The sequence below is a fragment of the Lissotriton vulgaris genome, chromosome 12 (genome assembly GCF_964263255.1).
Source record: "Lissotriton vulgaris chromosome 12, aLisVul1.2, whole genome shotgun sequence".
NCBI classification, from domain to species: Eukaryota; Metazoa; Chordata; class Amphibia; order Caudata; family Salamandridae; genus Lissotriton; species Lissotriton vulgaris.
The window spans coordinates 691516947-691533822 of record NC_141700.1 but is presented as its reverse complement, the minus strand read 5'-3'; the positions used below and the strand labels follow the sequence as shown (position 1 = coordinate 691533822).

General features: G+C 42.0%; 1 protein-coding gene across 1 annotated transcript in view; it reads right to left on the bottom strand.

The window, feature by feature from the left end:
* Positions 1-385: 385 nt before the first annotated feature.
* The window catches only part of MPHOSPH6 (M-phase phosphoprotein 6), a 49029-nt gene continuing 32538 nt past the window's right edge, over positions 386-16876 (bottom strand). The window contains exons 3-5 of the mRNA XM_086945883.1: positions 10883-10973; positions 9238-9341; positions 386-925 (exon numbers count right to left, since the gene is read on the bottom strand). Of these exons, the coding sequence (XP_086802009.1) occupies positions 790-925; positions 9238-9341; positions 10883-10973 (331 nt within the window). The 3' untranslated portion in view covers positions 386-789. The remainder of the gene's footprint in view (positions 926-9237; positions 9342-10882; positions 10974-16876) is intronic.

Below are 16876 nucleotides of genomic sequence, written 5' to 3'. Positions count from 1 at the left end.
TGCTTTTCAATCAAGCCGGGGCAGGGCTCACATCACACCAAAAGGCACATTAATCACTCCACCTAATCGCTATTCTCATGCAGGTGCAGCAGGTAAGACTTCTGAAGGACAGGACTTTCACCACAAGGATGGGAGGCCTGGGGAAGTGGGGCGGGGGGTTAGGGGTCCCTCACTTAGGCCTCGGAGTGCTGTACCACTGCTGCTCCCTGGGCCACATAACACTGGAGTCTTTTTAGAGGTGGTACTCTGGTGCTGATGCTGCCCAAGCCTAGAGCCAGCTGCAAATGTGGGACCCCGGAATGCATTTCTTCATTTTACATATTAAATGAACCCCAGTATATTTTATTGCATAGATTAGGCAAGGCAAGGCAAGAAGAAAACATTGTGAAGGCAAAACAGTTTTATAGAGTGGATGTTATTTGTTTAATTGCCTGAACTTATGACAATCTCCGCACTGCAGAACAGGTCACTGATAACGTTTCATCTTAAAATAATAAAACACTTTACAGTGAAAATGCTAAAAACCCCAACCCGAATAAAATGTCTTTAAAAAAAAAAAAGGGGGATGTATAACATCCAGTGGAGTTACAGTCTTTCCATTTCCTTTTTGGAGTACTCCTCAGACGCCCTTGTGTCTCACTTTGTAAGACTTATGCCCAGAACAGCACATGAACTGGGTGCCTCTGAAAATTCTCATTATTTGTAGACAGACCCAAGACCCAGCTCGAAGGACGTCGTCAGTAACATTTGCCAGCTCCCAACCCTCACAAGAACAGCGGATGCTCCAGTCTAATCCTGGGGTTTCAAGAACATTCTCTTTGCTTTGCTGCCTTTGATATTCCGGTTCTCATCTTCTTCATTTACGACAGGTTTTGCTCGTTTTTTCGTAAACTTGTTCTTGATGGTGCCTACTAAGGATTCATACCTGCAAATGAAAAAGAAAAAAAAACACTTAGAAAAGGCCAAAGCTTTGGTGAACTAGATTTCAGAGAGCTCACAAAGGTATGACTGCCTGCGAGGCTCTACAAAGTGTGACTGCAGGAGACAGCTAGAAAACGACAGGGTCATTAATATTACGTAACACCACAACCACATTGCAGTTTGTAGTTACGAATTCGGTGTAATTTCCACATCATTCAAAGAGATCACGCAAAGTTGAACCAAACAAATGTGTTTATCGCAAATGGATCATGTTATTAAGCACACTGCCCACAGAATGCAGTTTAGCTGCAGATACTGAGCAACAGTTAAGTGATCACCTATTGATGGCTATAATTAGAACTCAATAAAAATTTCACCTAAATGTAGTTAGCCCTAATGTAATGTGTCTTTTGTCTATAGCCTAAAACAAAAGAAAAAGCTCAAATATATTGCAATTTAGTGGTAATAATTAGTCATTCATTTTCCTAAAAACATTTAGGTTCATACCAGTATCCCAGAGCAGCAACTATTTCAAGACAACACTTGGAATTTAGAAGCGTCCCACACATTTTCCAACTTAGATTTAATCTACTGTATCTTAGAGTGCCTGCTGCGAAGACATTTAAATAATACAAATGCCGTGTATAATACTCTAATGCATGGCTGTTTCTTGTTGAATACAAGTACGTATGCAAGCACAAAGGAATGGACACAGAATAAGCCAGGCATTGAATTCCAAGGGAGAATAAAAGAAACATAGGAATGCACAGAATGAAAGAAAGAGGTCTTCAATTACGGAAGTGTGTGCATAAATATTTGGGTTCAGGTGAGTAAAACATGGTATGCTTCACACAAATATTTTACTATGGCAAAGAGGATGGTCTTGATAAAATTGCCTTCACGTTGTTGAATGCAAAACAAACATTACTATCAGTTGATGCTATATGCTTTCTCTTCTTACAAGAATAACTTATCTAGGTGTATTGCAATATCATATAAGTTAGATAATAAAAACTAGTTACCTTCAGTAACGTCCTTTCTCGTGATAGTCTCTAACCACTGATTCTGCACCTTGTGATTACTCAACGCACCAGACAGGATCTGAAAGTGTTTCTCAGCACTGCTCTTGCACACCAGTAGGTGGCGTCACGCAGCTCTGCGTCAACTTCACCCTGTCCCAGAAGTGATGCCAGAGCCACACTTATGCACCACTCCTGAGTGCTGATGTCAGTTTCTTTCTCAACTCTGTCCTCACTGTCTGATGCAGAGCTTAAAAAGTGATCAGATGTGATCGTGTCTAGATCTCTAAAATGGAACCTTTTTATAGATGGAGAAGTAGTCCATTTCATAAAATGGGGCAGTCTGAGGGAGATGAGGAATCTCCAGAGAATCCAACACAAAGTAATTACCAAAACGAACTAACTTGTTCTTCTGATGAATACTTCTAAACGCAGAATCTCTATCCAAGGTGGTGGGCCTGTGGAATGACAACCTAGAAAATCTTTCAGGACCGAACAGGAACACAGCCCTTCCCGCTGGAAATAGCTATCAAGTCAGTAGTTCTTTGTGAATGTATGGACTGAAGCCTATGTCAGACTATATGTCTGACCTATGTCGACCTGACAGAGGACCAGACTATGCAACACATCATGTGCCGAAGCAGTAGTAGCAGCATTGGTTCTGGCTATCTGAGCCAAGAGAGCCTCATGGGGCTGCTGCTCAGCCAATGTATAGTGGATTTTTATACAGAGGACTATCCTCCTTGATGGGGTCCTTTTTCTGCACTGCCTAACCCTTCTTTGCTGGAGCGAACCCTATGATCGTCCACCTGATTGGCCTTGGTACGATAGAGGTATAAGCTAAAAGCATTCTTGGCATCCAAGCAATGGCCTCTCTTCTCCTTTTTTTTTTGAGGAGTAAGGAGGAGCAAAGAATGCCAGAAGTATGACAGATAGTCTGACATGAAAAGGTGCCACAGTATTCAGCAGTAATACCGCCCTTGTCCATAACACCAGTTTGTCCGGTGGAAAAACGTGGTGTATATTTGATGAACTGTCAGCTTGCAGCTCACTCACATGAAGAGCTGATAAAAATGACTGTCATGAGAGTCAGCAGATGAACAGGATAGTGGTGCATTGGGTCAAATTGGTTACTCTTAAGGACAGCGAGAACAAAATTAAGGCTCCACAGTGGCATCACAAAAGGTTTCAGTGGAAACATATGGGTCAGACCTTCAAGAAAACGCATCAAAACAGGTGATTTTGATAGGTGCAGTTCAGGTAAACACAAAAAGGCAGAAAGGGCGGACAAATAACCTTTCACATTGCCCATGGCAAGTCCATGCTGGGATTAAGAAAGCACACAAAGAAAAAGCATCCAACAGCTTTGCCTGTAATGCGTCTTTATGGCGGGAATTACACCAGGGTACAAACTTATCCCAGTGTTCGGCGTAAACAGTTTTTGTAGGACACATGGCACATGACCACTGGGATAACATTAACTACTTCTGGAGGGAGATCAAAATCCACCAACTGTTGTTGCTCGATATTACTGAGTGTAGGTTGTGCAGGCCCAGGTGCAAAAACTCTCCTGGCCCAATCTGAAGCTACTAGGATGACTTGGGCCAGTTTGTTCTGGATCTTTAGAACTCGGGCCAGGAGGGGTAGCGGCAGAAAAGCATACCAAAGACTTGTACTGCACTCTTGGAGGAATGCCTATTCTTGGGAACTCCAGCATGCAAAAGGGCTGACATTGTTTAGTCTTGCAGCGGGAAATAGAGTGAGCAAGGGTTCTTGCAATAACGGGATGAATCTCTGAACCACCTCCCCTTCCAGCTGCGATTCCTGTTACAGGTGGCATCACTGAGTTTGTCCATCCTAGCATTTAAAGATTCTGCTAGGTGGGTTACAAAAAGAGAGATGCCCAGTCGATTCATCCAATGCCAGAGGCAAAGAGCCCCATGGCAAAGAACCCGTCTCAGCCCTGTTTGTGGCAATACCACATGGTTGTGATGTTGTCCATGAGAACTTGGACAGGCCTCTCCTTGATGAACAATAGGCACCTTCAACACAAAACGAGTGGCCTGCAATCCAACAGGCTGATGTGGACAAGAGTCTAGGCCGGAAAGCGGAGATCTCAGATTTTTCAAATCTCCCACATGACGTCTTTAACGCAACAGTGACACGTAAGACACCACCATCAGCTCTGAGTGGGGTAGGGTGAGGTTCTGCCATGGGCCCAATTGGGGTCAAGCAGCCACCACTGCAGGTCTTTCTCAGGCTCCACTGAAACCTGGATGGAATCTGACAAGATATCTTGGTGCAGAGCCAATGAGACTTTAGATACCACTACAGATCCTGCATGTACCAATGTACCACCCAGCATAGTTGACAGGTAGGATGAAGAGGCCACATCGTCTCAAACCAATTCTGGATGAGAACCAAGACTGAGGCTGAAACATCAAGATTATAGCTCCAATGTCCTGGACTTGTTGAACTGGAGAGAAGGACTAAAACGCACCTTATCTACAATGCCTACAATGAACAGGAGTTTCTGCAAAGGAGTGACTTTGAAAACTGATCAGGAACCCTAAAGACGCTAAGAGGTCTGCTGTCTTCTGGAGGTGGTCTAGGACTGACTGTGGCAAGTGTGCCTTTAGCACCCAGTCTCCGAGGTAGGGGGAAGACGGGTATCCATATCTACAAAGGTGTGGTGCAACCATCACTTTCGTACACACCTGAGGGGATTTGGTGAGTCCAAAATACAGCATAGAGAACTGAAAATATTTTTAGATCATCCTGAATCACAGGTAATGCCTGTGGGACTGAAGGGTGGGAATGTGAAAACATGCATTTTGCAGGTCCAGCCAAACTATCCAGTCTCCTGGACCCAAGGCAGATAATAATGTGAGCATTTTGAATTTGTCCTTTTTGTGTAAGAAATTGAGAGGCAAAAGATCCAAAATAGAACAAAGACCTTCGTCTTTCTTCGGCACCAGAAAATAGCGGAAGTAACATCCAGTCCCTATTTCTGATACTGAGACCCTCTCTATGGCTCCTTTGTCTAAAAGAGCCTTGACCTTGTGCTGAAAAAAGAACAAATGGTCCTCCAATGGCCACTCTGATGAAGGACTATGACAGGAATGGTAGGGCATATCATTGCTGGACTATTTAGTCAATGGAAAGTCCTGCCAAGAGCAGAAGTAATACCTTATTCTGCCGTAAATAGCTTGGCTATGTGCTGCAGAATGCAAGCTAAATGGTTTGGTGGCAGTAGTTGGAGGGACCGACGGAAAGATTTATTGACCATACCCCATAAAGCATGCAAATATTATACCAAGAGGCAACTGGCATTTAATGAGCGAAAAGTGAGGTTGGCTGAGGAAAACATCCCCTTCCAAAATGCCTCCATGCATTTGATTCCCTATTAGGTGGTGTAGTAGGGAATGAGATCGGGTTTAGCCTACTCAGACAGTCCTGGAACACGAAGATTTCAGGTGAAAGGTGCTGAATTAAGCAAGAAGCAGGTTTACATATTCTGGGGAGTGGTCTATTTATGGTCTGGACAAGTGCCTATTAGTAGGTTTGTCAGGGCTTCAGAGAAAGTCTGCTCAGGTTGTAGGACCTCAGTTAAGACAACACTTAACCTTTACAGACAGGAGTTGCAGGGCTAAAACTTCAGCAGCCCATCTCATTACTACACGCTTTTTCCTCTGTGAAAGGCCAAAGGGATAGTTCAACTCAGTGTCCACGGAGGTGAGGGTGGGTGGGTGTAGCACAGTGGTGCGATGAGTGTCTATAAAAAGATAGACCTCATCATAATACTGGGAAGCATCATCCCAGTCATCTCCAGGATCACTGTGTTGACAAAAGGAATGTGAAGAGTCCTAGTGATCTGTCAGAGCCAGAATGAGGTTGGAACGGCTACCAAAGGTTGTGAAGGACGCAATTTGGATCAAGGTTTGTGTTTGGTTCACGTCTGAGTTTGATAAGAAAATTAGTTCTTTCTCTGGCACAGGCGGATTAAGTGCTGGTGTTGATGTGGTGGGCAAAGGCATGGATTGTGACGCAGGATTCAAAGTCAGGTTAGGTGTTGGTCCTGGAGCCGAGAAGGACTCCACAGCAGAACCGAGTGGCACAGATGGCGAAAAGAGGACTCCTCTGCCAATGCTAGCCTGCCTGTAGGCCTCCTTGGATCCGTGGGGCCTGAGGGCACGTCAAAGGGAGCTGAAAGGGTGTCAACAATGCACACTTCACTTTATTGAAAGTCTCTACTTATTGCAGCGTTGCAGAAGGACCCAGGAATTTCTGTTGAATAGATATGAGCTGTGGAATCGAATCCTTCGTAGGAGACAGGGACTGAGACCAGGAGGCGCATTTGGAGAGGGGTGGAAAAAAGGGAGCGTGGCCTCTGAAGATCTCTAAGCAAATCGACCTGTGTAAGACTTCCTGGCCTTAACAGGAGTAGTTGTTGGGCCCCCCTCCCCCAGGACATCCCTGTGAGCCAACTATCCTACCTGTTACCTTCAGTAAGTCCCACACTGCGGGATTGCTGAAAGGTCTTCATGGCCCGCCCCCTTTCTCTACCACTCTGCAAACATGCCTCTTGGTGCACTACTATTTGGGGGATATAGTCCCCTTGGGTGCTGAGGGTCCTTGGTGGCGAACAACCCTTCCTGTTATCTCCAGCAAGTCCCACACATTGGGATTGCTAAGAGGTCTTCGGATTCCACGCCCCCTTACTCTACCACTGTGCAAACTTGTCTCCTGTGCACTGCTGGTTCAGGAATTAAGTCTTTTTGGATGCTGAGGGACCTTGTGGGCCAAGAAGCACTCCTGGTACTTTCTGCAAGTCCTACACTACATAGCGGGATTCCGGAGAGCTGGTCAGAGGCCCAGCACTGCATTGCGGGGTGCGAGTTATAGTTAGCTCAGCTAACTATAACTGGTGAATTTCACTGGTTTTGAACAAGTGAAACCTGAGCCTAACTATAACGATCCTGTAACCTTTAGTTTTTTTCAGTGAATATGTATCAATATATCACAACAACTCTCCGTGGAGGGAGCCTCCAACACTTGCAGGGCAGCTTCAGTGCAATAGGGGAACGGAGTGTCCTGAAAAAGCATCCGCCACAACAAAATGCTCTGAAGCACTAGAGCCAAAAAGGGTGCTTTCTTCAATATTAACTGGCAACCTGCTCACTTACTCCGACACGTTTCGGCTGCTACAATCAGCCTTTTTCACAGGTGAGCAGTTCCGACATGAAGGGTGATCTCGTGCTTTTAAAGTAATAGCGCCTAAGTAGTCTCTTTGATCATATAAGTCACATAATGGACTTTCAAGTAATACAAACAATAAGTCTGAACTGCAGTGCAAATTGTCATTTTATACAATGTGTTCTTTCTGCGCACATATCCTGGATGTTAAAAGAGATCTTTATTACTCCTCCTAAAGTAATTCAGTGCATTTTGTTGTTGCGGATGCTTTTTCGGGAAGCTCTGTTCCTGTATTTCAGTGAAGCTGCCCTGAAAGGGTTGGAGGCTCTCTCAAAGGAGAGTTGTTGTGTTGTTTGAATTGGGAAGCATGACCTGCTTGCTGCAATGGGACTTACCCGAGCCATTTGGAAACTGCGGCAGGAAAGGGATGAAGGAGGAGTATTAACTGATTGTAGCAGCCGAAATGCGTTGGAGTAAGAGAGCAGGTTGCCAGTAAATATTGAATAAAGCGCCTTTTCTTGAACTGGTGCCTCAGTGCATATATACACACACACAATTATGTACATACAAATATATGCTGCTCGGTTTCTTGAAACAATGCAGACTCCAAACCACCACTGCTTTGCTGACCCGGATACAATGACCTGCTCTAGGCATCAGTCAAATTCAGGACAAAGATTATTAAAAGAGCTTAATGCAAGGAAGCACCAAGGTCCCCGCCAGGAGAGTCCAATGGCCCTCAGAGATAAACCCCTGTCCTTGCTTCAGACCTAACTTCAACTCAGTCCCCGCCCAGGGGCTAGCTGGCCTCTTAATCCAATCCTGTCCTCCGAAGGAAAAACAGGTAAGGGTACCTTTAAGTGTAGTCCATGCAGAGCCACATATTCAACTTTAAAATGTGGTTCTGCATGGACTCTATTTAAAGGTACCCTTACTTGGCTTTACCCACAAGGTACAAGTTCATGTAAAGCCAACAATGGTTTTTGATTTGTACATATAATCCGATCAATAGGTACTTCTTTCTTCCAAAGTCATGAGAAGGTACACACTAACAAGAGGCTAAACGCAACACTTACCTTTGGAGGACTCATCCAATCTTGAATATACTAAATAACGTTATGGACACACACCCAATAGATCCATGACAGGATTGTTCTTCATGTGACACCATTTGAAGGACTACCTCCTATGTGGACTGCACAGAAAATATGAACTGCAACCATTGTTCTTCAAAACAACCGAAGACTGAAGCAATATTGTTTGTATTATAGTTGGCACATTTTTTTTGTGCTTAAAATTTGGTGATTACTTTCTTTTCCTTTTGTGTTTAGTTCTAATACACACTCCAAGTATTAGTGCTGATAGTGAAGATTATGCCACCATTAAGTGAATAAATTGTGTACTTTAAAATCATACTTCTAAATCAGTGACTAATTGAAGTTTTCATTGAGGAACCCTATGAATGATAAATTCCCACAAAACATCATATTAACATTTAGCATAACTTGAGGGTGAGCATGAGTATATTAACAATTAAAAAACCCAACAGGAGACAATCATACATAATATAACATGGGACATCTTAGAAACACTTGATGAAGGTGCTAGTCTGGCTACCTGGTTAAGTAGTTAGCTAGTAAACAGAAGCACCACAGAGTAAAAGAGAAATACAGCTAGCATTTGCAGCTATGGTCCAAAAAATTATATGTGACAGAAGCAAATGCGGCCCAGCCCTGTGGAATTCATATTTAACAGGGAGAGCCTGCTGCATGACCATCAGAGCAAGCCAGAGGTCGGTTCACTACAGAGGCCTTAAACAGGATGATCACAAATTGGAATCTCAACTGCTCAAACAGTAAGCAAAAAGACATTAGCACTCACAGTATCAGGTAAATGGGATATAGAATCATCCAGCAAAAACAAGACACAGTTCGAGATGAAAGTACATATACACTGCAGTATACAGTTTTGCAAATATCCCTAGAATTAACTGTGAGTTTTCATACATTTGAATCAAGATATGCAGCACCCGGCAAGACTATTTGTCAAAAGGTCTTCATTTAAACAGACTAATGAATATACCAAAAAACATAAAAGTTACCTTCGGGCCATCTCCTCATCAGATACGTCCGCTTCCATTTTCCCACCATCATCATCATCTTCTTCGTCAACAGCGACTGCAGAGTTCATTTGGATCATTAACTTCTGAAAATATCATTCCTGACGGCATTAGGAACTGAACCGGGCAGATAAATGTAACAGTTTTCAATGATTTCAGAATAGAGTTTGTAAACTGGGCTCGTAGAGCAGACTTCAACTAATCAGGCATTTCCCATTGAAGAAAACATTGAAAAGTTGCTATAACTACAGGAAACGAGCATGGAGATCATACTGCTTATGTGAAACATAGAAGTTGCTAAACATATTAATCAATAGTAATTCGAAAATGATAAAAAGGCAGAGCTATCCCCAAAAAAGCCTTTATAGCGTTTGCATTTATCTTTAGAGAAGCTAGTCAAACTGTGAAATTACTTAGAAAACGAGCTTTCTAATTCCTATTGCTACTCTTAACATTGTATGCTAAAGTCATGGCAGGAGGATTCTCATGAAAATGCTCCAATGACTATTTAAAGTTAAAGTGAAGACTGCACAGGGGCTCACCGGGATGCTTTGTGAGGTGTTGGAAACCCGAGCTTCCACTGTGTTTAGAATTGAAAAGGAATACATAGGTAATAGTCTTTCCAACAGAGGTAACTCCTGGAGCCTCTGGAGTTGATAGAATATATTCAATTAGGCTAATGAAAGCAATATGTGATCCCTTGGGGAAAAGCTTTTAAAAGGAGTGCCAAATCTTGCTCCAGATATAAAGGTTTAGAGTAAAATGGTTTGCACAGGAGAGATTTGTATCCGACTACAAGTACAGACTGTACAAAAACCATCAGCAAGGGCACTGCAGCATTCATTATATATTAAACATTGATCTTGGATTACCATTCCACAATGGAAGTAGTCTTTAGCAGAAATCTGCCTCTATTTATTTTAATCAGACACTGAACTGTCACTGTTTACACACCAACAGGGCGAGAACAGGAAAAGAGGGCTCTACCTGCAGTATCACCGAAGCCAACTTAACATTACACATGTACCAAACTAGTTTTTCTAAACTAGGATTTTGGGATGGGGTGCCATCAGACAAAGGAAAATGCTCAAAGGATGTTTAAAGGATGATTATTATGGAAATATGGTAGGTTAAGGTCATAAGGACAGTGAGAGGTGGATTAATAAAATGGTGGTGTGTCTACATGCATAAAATGTAACACTTATACTAAAAACAAAATACTGAAACAAACAGTTTAAAACAGGATTACATGTTTAGTGTAAACTTAGTGTTAACCCTAATAACTTGTCCAAGTCTTGCGCTAGGACTGTAAATATAACTTTAGCTCCATGCCCTCACTCTGAGACTAACTGAAGTAGTAGTGAATATAAGCAGAATGCTAATCCCAGCTTTAATCCTAGTGCTGTCCCTAAACAAACAGTACAAGACTAATTGGCTTTGATACTAGGTGCAATCCAATTGAAAACTAACCAAACTGTACATTTTAGGTATTTGTGTTTTAGCATATTAAACTGACCACCACTGCCTCATATATCCCTAAAGATACTGCTCTACCACTATAAATATCAATCGCTACCAAGCAGATAGAAGAGGCATGCAACTTATCCCAGGTGTAATAACATTGTACCTCAACTTCTGGGTTGAATCCTTTAAAGGACATTCGACCATATAACAGGTCTTCACATGGAACAAAGCTTCTTTCTTCAACAATGGCGCTCCTATCAGCAAAACAAGAAGACAAGAATGTAGGAACTTCAGCAAGAGAAAATGTTACAAATGAAAACTGGAGTCTGAATAGAACAAATTAAATCCGCATACGATGGGCACTAGAGATCAACGATGCAGTCATGATTGTATAAGAATTGTAAATAAATTTGCAGACTAATAAAGCACCTGAAGTTTCAAGTGTGCATGTAGTACAAAAGTATTGAGGAACAGATAATCACTAGGCCACAGAACCTCTCACTGTAAAAAGATACTACTGCTCCATTCAGGAACCTGGGCCCAAGCATCAAGACAGTGCTCAAGTGCTCCACCTCAGTAAAATATAGTTTCCTCCACAACCCATGAAAGGCCAGGAACTTCTCTATTCCCCTCAGGAGCTGTAGCATAACAGTGTGCACAGAAGTGAAAGAGCCCCATTACCAGCACTTGACCCACCCACCCTTTGCATCCCGACATCACTGGTCCACACTGCCTGGGCACCACCTCCTCTCTCACCTATTGATAACATGGCCTGGAATATCCTTCCAGGTAGCTACAGGGGTGCAAGATTTAATAAAATATCTACGTATCCATGGGACAGGTAGCTTCATAAATATACTTGTCCTGTAAATATCCACTTGTCTCTTTGGTGTCAGGTAGTGCAGAGACACATTATGGCAGCAATCTCATTATATAAAAGCTCTGATATTAGCCTGATTATGCCAGGGCTCATACTATAGTAGGGTTTTAACTCCTTATTTTGCCATCTTTTCGCAGTTCTGCATACTGGGGCTGGAGGAAGCATTAGTTTCAGGGTTGGAATGCCTTTTGAGTCAGTGCAAACCAACTAAATTGCATGTTTTAGTGGTTTTGACCAGCTCTTCTCTATTCTTTGCCCATATTGGGTTGGGATAAAAGTGGCTGGAGGGAAAGTGAACTTGTAAACGCTCAATAATTTTCCAACAAGAAGATATACACCGACATATTTACTCATGCTACAAAACAGTTCACAAATATTTTCTAGGAGTACGTTTCCTGACTACTACTGTAAATTCATGAAAGCCATAAATCTGCCCTAATACAAGGACATAAACTATGGGTGCGATTTTGTTATTCTCTAAAAGAATTGGGCCCCTAATTAGGTCTGGAGTCAAGACAGACCTTTTGTTTTTATTAAAATTCCATTTCTCTAGCTATCAACTGGCTTCCACTCTTTCACAAGGAGCATATTGGCACACAAACTAGTTGTGTTCACTACCAGAGATTACTGTGGCAATGTGTGCTTTTGAGACCAAAAAAAGATTGTTTTTTTGTCAGTGTTCGCTATAACGGTAAGGGCCTGCCAGCTCCTACAAAACTTTACACAAACCATATCAAAACAAGTCACGTATTGATCAAACCAAAAGCGGACCACCAATATCAGACAGACTAACTGTGCCACTGCTTGTTTATTTTAATATTACCCATTATCTTGTTGAAACTGGTTGCACTGATTTTCCGTTATGAATATTTTTGGGAAATACTATAATGCATCAACACTTTTTACTAACCGATGCTTTAAAGAAATGTTACCTACAATTTCACAGTAGTATAGCAAAATGTAATTTCTTCGTAGTTAAATTTTTTTACACTTTATTTTTCTGTAGGTATTTACATCTAATTAGAGAACTTTCTGGGAACATTTAGCCTCATAATGTTAAACGTTGAGAGTGAGTGTAAACAGGTTTACACTGAAACCACTGTCAGTAATGTAGTCTGAGCTGACGAGATTTTCTTAGAGCGCTTTGTATTAATGTATTAATGAACTATAAATATGAGTTCGAACAGCATTTACATAAGAACACAAACATTACCTTAACTGCAGACAATGTCCTCCCCTGATCCATAATGCAGTATGGTACACTATCAGCCAAAGGTTTTGGCCTACTTGTCCCAAGGACAAAATAAACATTAAAAGTTATTTTCCGTTACCTCAAACAATATGTCCTGGGAGCCCCCGACTCAGTACTAAAAGGTATTACATGCACATTTCAATTCTGTTGACAGAAACTAATCACTGATAACAACGTCATGCATTCTAGAATCACCACTGCTCGTCCGCTCTACATTTTGTATTATAGTTCTGTCAATTAAGCCACTGTGAAGTTGAAACGCCATTGCAAAAATTAAGAAGAGCGAGAAGCAAACCATTAACAATCCAGCTGAAGACAGAGACATGAACTTTCTCAGCACTGCCACTTAATGTATTCAAATAACAAAAAGGTGACGTCAGTCTTTGGATAACACAATTGAAGCAATATTCTTTATTTGAGAGGAAGATAAGAGTAAACAACCAAACTAATTTCACAGAGCCTATACACTAGGAAATGGGAGGTTGCACAACTTTCATCATAACAGAACACTTGTGTCTTCAAACCAAAAGGGTTGTATCGCAAGCAGGGTAACCAGAAACCATCAAGGCTCCCTTCTGTCCAGGGAATCTTGGACTAGAAGACGCCATGGATCACTAGCTTGACTACCTGTGGGTGAGGCCCCGAGTGGGCCCCATAGGCAACACCTCATTTTATCATGTCTTGATAATGGCTGTGCGGTCGGTCTCGTTCTCTCACGGTCTATCACTCTCACGTTGAGGAATACATTTGGAACTTTAGCTTCAGTAGCCTTAGCTCAGCTATCACTAAATGAATACGTACAATAACAGTACCCAACATTGGTCCTTCGATACAGCCCAACAATGTATAGATAATCGACAGTCACACAGCAGACCTTCCTATGCTGAGTAAGCATGATCTTACTGAATTTTCAAAAAGGGAGAATCTGTGTAGGTCAATTTGAAATCCAAGACTTCTAAGTTATATATCCACCCTTCTCAGATTGATCTGAAAATTCTTATTAAAAAGAGCCAACATTAGGATACCTTTATATGAGGGGAGAAGAGAACATCACATGTGCCAGGCCCTTGAAAGAAGTTGACTGTATCTTGTAATTAACCTTCACACCCTTCAATTATTTTATGAGAAAAATATTAAGGACTACGAGTAAGACTCTAGAATGACTAACAAAATATCACCTACAAAGTCTTAATCCAGGTAACAATATCTGAAGACAAACAAATCTTGGCATAGCCGATTTCTACACTAAAGCAAAATACATATTGTCTGAGAATGTTGCAGTGCAGCCTTTACAATTAGAGGACCACAGAGAAGGCAGCGAGCCAAAAGAGACCAGTATTCAAAACAATTAGAATCTGAGAAATCTATTTTTGTTGCTTTTAGTAGCAGTACCAGGGTTACAAACAATAACCATGTGAAGTTGTAGTCCTTACAGAATAAAAAAATCAAAGCAGTCCGATTATGCTATTCGTCTACATATATATATAAATATGGATCAATAATAATGGAGCAAAGTATGGACTGCCCCAAAAGCAGCAAAGTCTTATGGAACATTATAAAGTGCTCCTAAACAAGTCCGAATTTGACCAGTTTCTATTTAAAAATGGACAATTACTATACACACCAATTTCTAAGTCAGGTAATTTAATGACTTGTTCAAATGGAAGACCTATTTTTTTTCAAGTGCAACTTCAAGGTTCCATGGTAAATTGGCATTTGAAGGTACAGAAACTGAAACCTTCTGGAGCATGAGCTGTTTTTTAGTTGATTAGAATGCCAATGACTTATGTATGCCCCTTGATATGAAACCTCTGGATCTGGAGTGACTCATTTGGAAAATCTGTTTGCACACTGCCCATGGGACTGTTACACACAGACTCCCCATAGGGAGAAAGGTTTTTCTCTGTAGACTAAAAAGGGTTTACAGGATACCGCCTCCCTAGATTTATATACCAACACAACAGAAAATACCCTGTACCTCTGGTATTTATGCATGAATAGATTATTCCATATTGATTTCAATTCCAAACCCCCTAGTTGGTTTTTGTTGGTGACCATCGCACACCCTATTGGTTTCGAGCTTCATCATCAGGTCTCATCCGGTTCCTACAAACTGGGATGGACTCAACCACATTCCAGAGAGCACTTTAAAAGATATGTTCTCCAATGGGCGTCTAGATGTTAGAATTTCAAAATACCTAGGGTGCACCTAAATATCCCTTTAGCATAAGGTGCCTCTAGTATGGTTAAAAAACTTTGTGGGTGCTTTGTCGTATAACCTCTTCTTCACTATTCTTGGCACATTACAGCCCACTTTCGCAGCCTTCTCAGGGTCCTGGGCTTTCATCAGGACTATTGCTAATACCCCACCCTCTATTTGTCACAGTCTTGAATCAATAGTCCTACCTTACAGGGCTCTTTAAGACATAATTAGACAAACAGCATTAAAACACAACTACTTGCCTGCCATGGGAGCATATATTCATGCCTGCTATTGAGCAAAGGAAGAGAGATCAACAAATAATTTGTACATGTTAAAAAATGATTACATGGAACAAACATCACACGATCTTGAAATACATAGTGTTGGACAGACACATTGATTCTAAACATGCAAAATGGTCATGCTCGTGACAGGTACCACAACTGTTCTTCATAGATGTAAATATTGATGGATGGACTTGTTGATTCTAAACATGCAAGTTGTAATGCTCATGACCAATATCAAACATGAGCCTATATGGTAAATTATGACACTTCAAATGCTTGTGAAACATGCAGTGAATCTCCCAGATAGCTATGCTCCCCCCCCCCCCCCAAATGTATGTAATGTCACCCCTAAGGAAGGACAGGCCTAAAGCCACGTCCCTGTAGTCACACTGTTAGACTTGTTTTTTTCAGCGGGTTCACCACCAGACTTTTAGTTTTTAGCCTCTGGTTTTTGTTGGCTTTAGGACTCTGGGCAATTTACCACTGCTATTCATTGCTAAAGTGCATTTGCTCTCCATATAAATTGTGTTTATGGATTGATGTTTCCATAATTGGCTTATCTGATTTACTGCCAAGACCCTAGTACAATGCGCTGCGTGTGCCCTGGGCCTGTAAGTCAAATGCTGCTAGAGGACCTGAAGCACGGATTGTGCCAGCCACACAAGCAGCCTTCCAAAGGGTTCTCAGACCTGCCACTGCAGTGTTTGCGTGCAGTTTCTACTGCCCTGTCGACCTGGCAAAGCCCACTTGCCAGGCACCAACCTTCCTTTTTCTCACATGAAATACTAGGCATTTCGTTTTTCACTGTTGCAAGACTCACAAGCAAAACTTTCCATTGGGACAAGATGGAGAAATAGAGTTATGGCTGACTGAACTCAGGATTTTCAAAATACATCTTTTCGTAAAGATGATTTTGATTTTGTGCGTTTGAAAATCCAACTTTTAGAAAGTGGGTATTTTCTTGTCTAACCATCTATGTGTCACTGCCCGTTGTGTATTCGCTGTCTGGGTTTCAGACTGACAGGGGAAGGATTGTGCATTCACACTAGACAGACACAAAGGGAGTGGGGGTTAGGGTGTGTCTTGCCTTCGCTGGGTGACTCATAGCCAGGCTGAATAGGCCTGGCAGCATTTAGAGTAGGGGGAAGAGTTGTTGCTTGCACCTGAATGGGCTGTGTCTGTCTTCAACAATGCTGTCTTCACCACCTGGAGTGAGCCTGGCAGAACTGGATTATGTATGCCAGTGGAACTTTGTTTGTGCCAACTTCAAAGGGAAATGTGGTATAAATATTTGGGTCTTGTCCCCAGAACTTTGATTACTGCTGGACTAAGGAACCTGCCAGAAGAGCTGTGAGAAGAGACCACCACTTTGCTGCTTGCTTTGCTGGGTTGGCCTGCAGTTGCTGCTTCTGTTTTGGGCAGGGGAAGGACTGGACTGTTCTTTCTGCATTCTAAGTATCTCCAAGAGTTTGATGCAGAGCTTGCCTCCTGTTGGAAGTCTTAGGGAAATTAAAAATGTCAACTTCTTCCGGGTA